The sequence below is a fragment of the Galeopterus variegatus genome, unplaced genomic scaffold (genome assembly GCF_000696425.1).
Source record: "Galeopterus variegatus unplaced genomic scaffold, G_variegatus-3.0.2 Scaffold358, whole genome shotgun sequence".
NCBI classification, from domain to species: Eukaryota; Metazoa; Chordata; class Mammalia; order Dermoptera; family Cynocephalidae; genus Galeopterus; species Galeopterus variegatus.
The window spans coordinates 649,606-650,592 of NW_007726469.1; the positions used below are offsets into that span (position 1 = coordinate 649,606).

The window sequence follows — 987 nt, forward strand, 5'->3', positions numbered from 1 at the left end:
GTGTTTCTTGATCACTCCAGTTGTGCCTCCTATGTGTGTTCAAAACACCTGGGTTCCCCTTGTCTCTCTCTGTCACTTGACAAGCTGCACTGTAATCAATCATCTGTTTATCTTTCTCTCCCATTAGTCTGTCAGCTGCTTGAGGGAAGGAATCATGTCCTGTCTGGCACATAACATCATGCCTGGTATGTAAAATGTGCTCAAAAAAGCTTGTTGAGTGAATGAATGATGAATGAATGAATGGATGAACACAGAAATCAGACTTCAGTCACAGATTGCTCTATTTGACCCACATGTGGTCTCTCATTTTACCTGAACGTGTAAGTCTTGGTGATCCCACAAGGCAGTGTCTTGCTAAGTGGCATCAAGGGAGCTGTAATCCGTAGACCAGCACCTTCCAGGATCACGTCTTGGGGAGATGGGTGTCTGCCTCCCCTGTCCACACGGTAGTCAAAAGACAGGCTTTGCCCATAGCTCACCTGTTGATTCCCAAGAAATTTGGCTGTAAAACAGAATTTTAAAATATTGAGATCAGTTGTGAAACTGGACTGCAAGTCTGCATTAATGTCTGCAATTTCTGTTGAAGTCCTATGTTACCTGCCCACTGTCCTGCCCCAAACCACCCTGCTAGAAGAGTCAGTACATGGCACTGGGCATGGCTTTATCACTTTTGGCTATAAAGGAGGGTTAGTTACTGAAATGCTAAAAGGACTTCAGTATAAAACAATTCATTCCATCTATAAGATGATTCATAGCATGTCTCTTATGATAGACTGATGTGTAAAGATCCCAGGTATGTGAGCAAAAGTGCCACTTATTATATAATGATTTATAGTTTACAGAATGCTTTCACAAACATCATCACATTTAATGGCAATAATTCTTTTTTTTTTTTCCTTTTTATCTTTTTTTTACTGACCAGTAATGGGATCACAACCCTCGGTGTTGCGCCCACACTGCGCTCAACCAGTGAGCGGGAACTGGTCT

The 987-nt window shown here is 42.1% G+C and overlaps 1 protein-coding gene across 1 annotated transcript in view; it reads right to left on the reverse strand.

Annotated features, from left to right (window-relative positions):
- Positions 1-987, reverse strand: part of LAMC2 (laminin, gamma 2) — a 58,029-nt gene that overhangs the window by 22,507 nt on the left and 34,535 nt on the right. Inside the window, exon 7 of the mRNA XM_008567945.1 lies at positions 313-502. Coding sequence (XP_008566167.1) covers positions 313-502 — 190 coding nt within the window. The remainder of the gene's footprint in view (positions 1-312; positions 503-987) is intronic.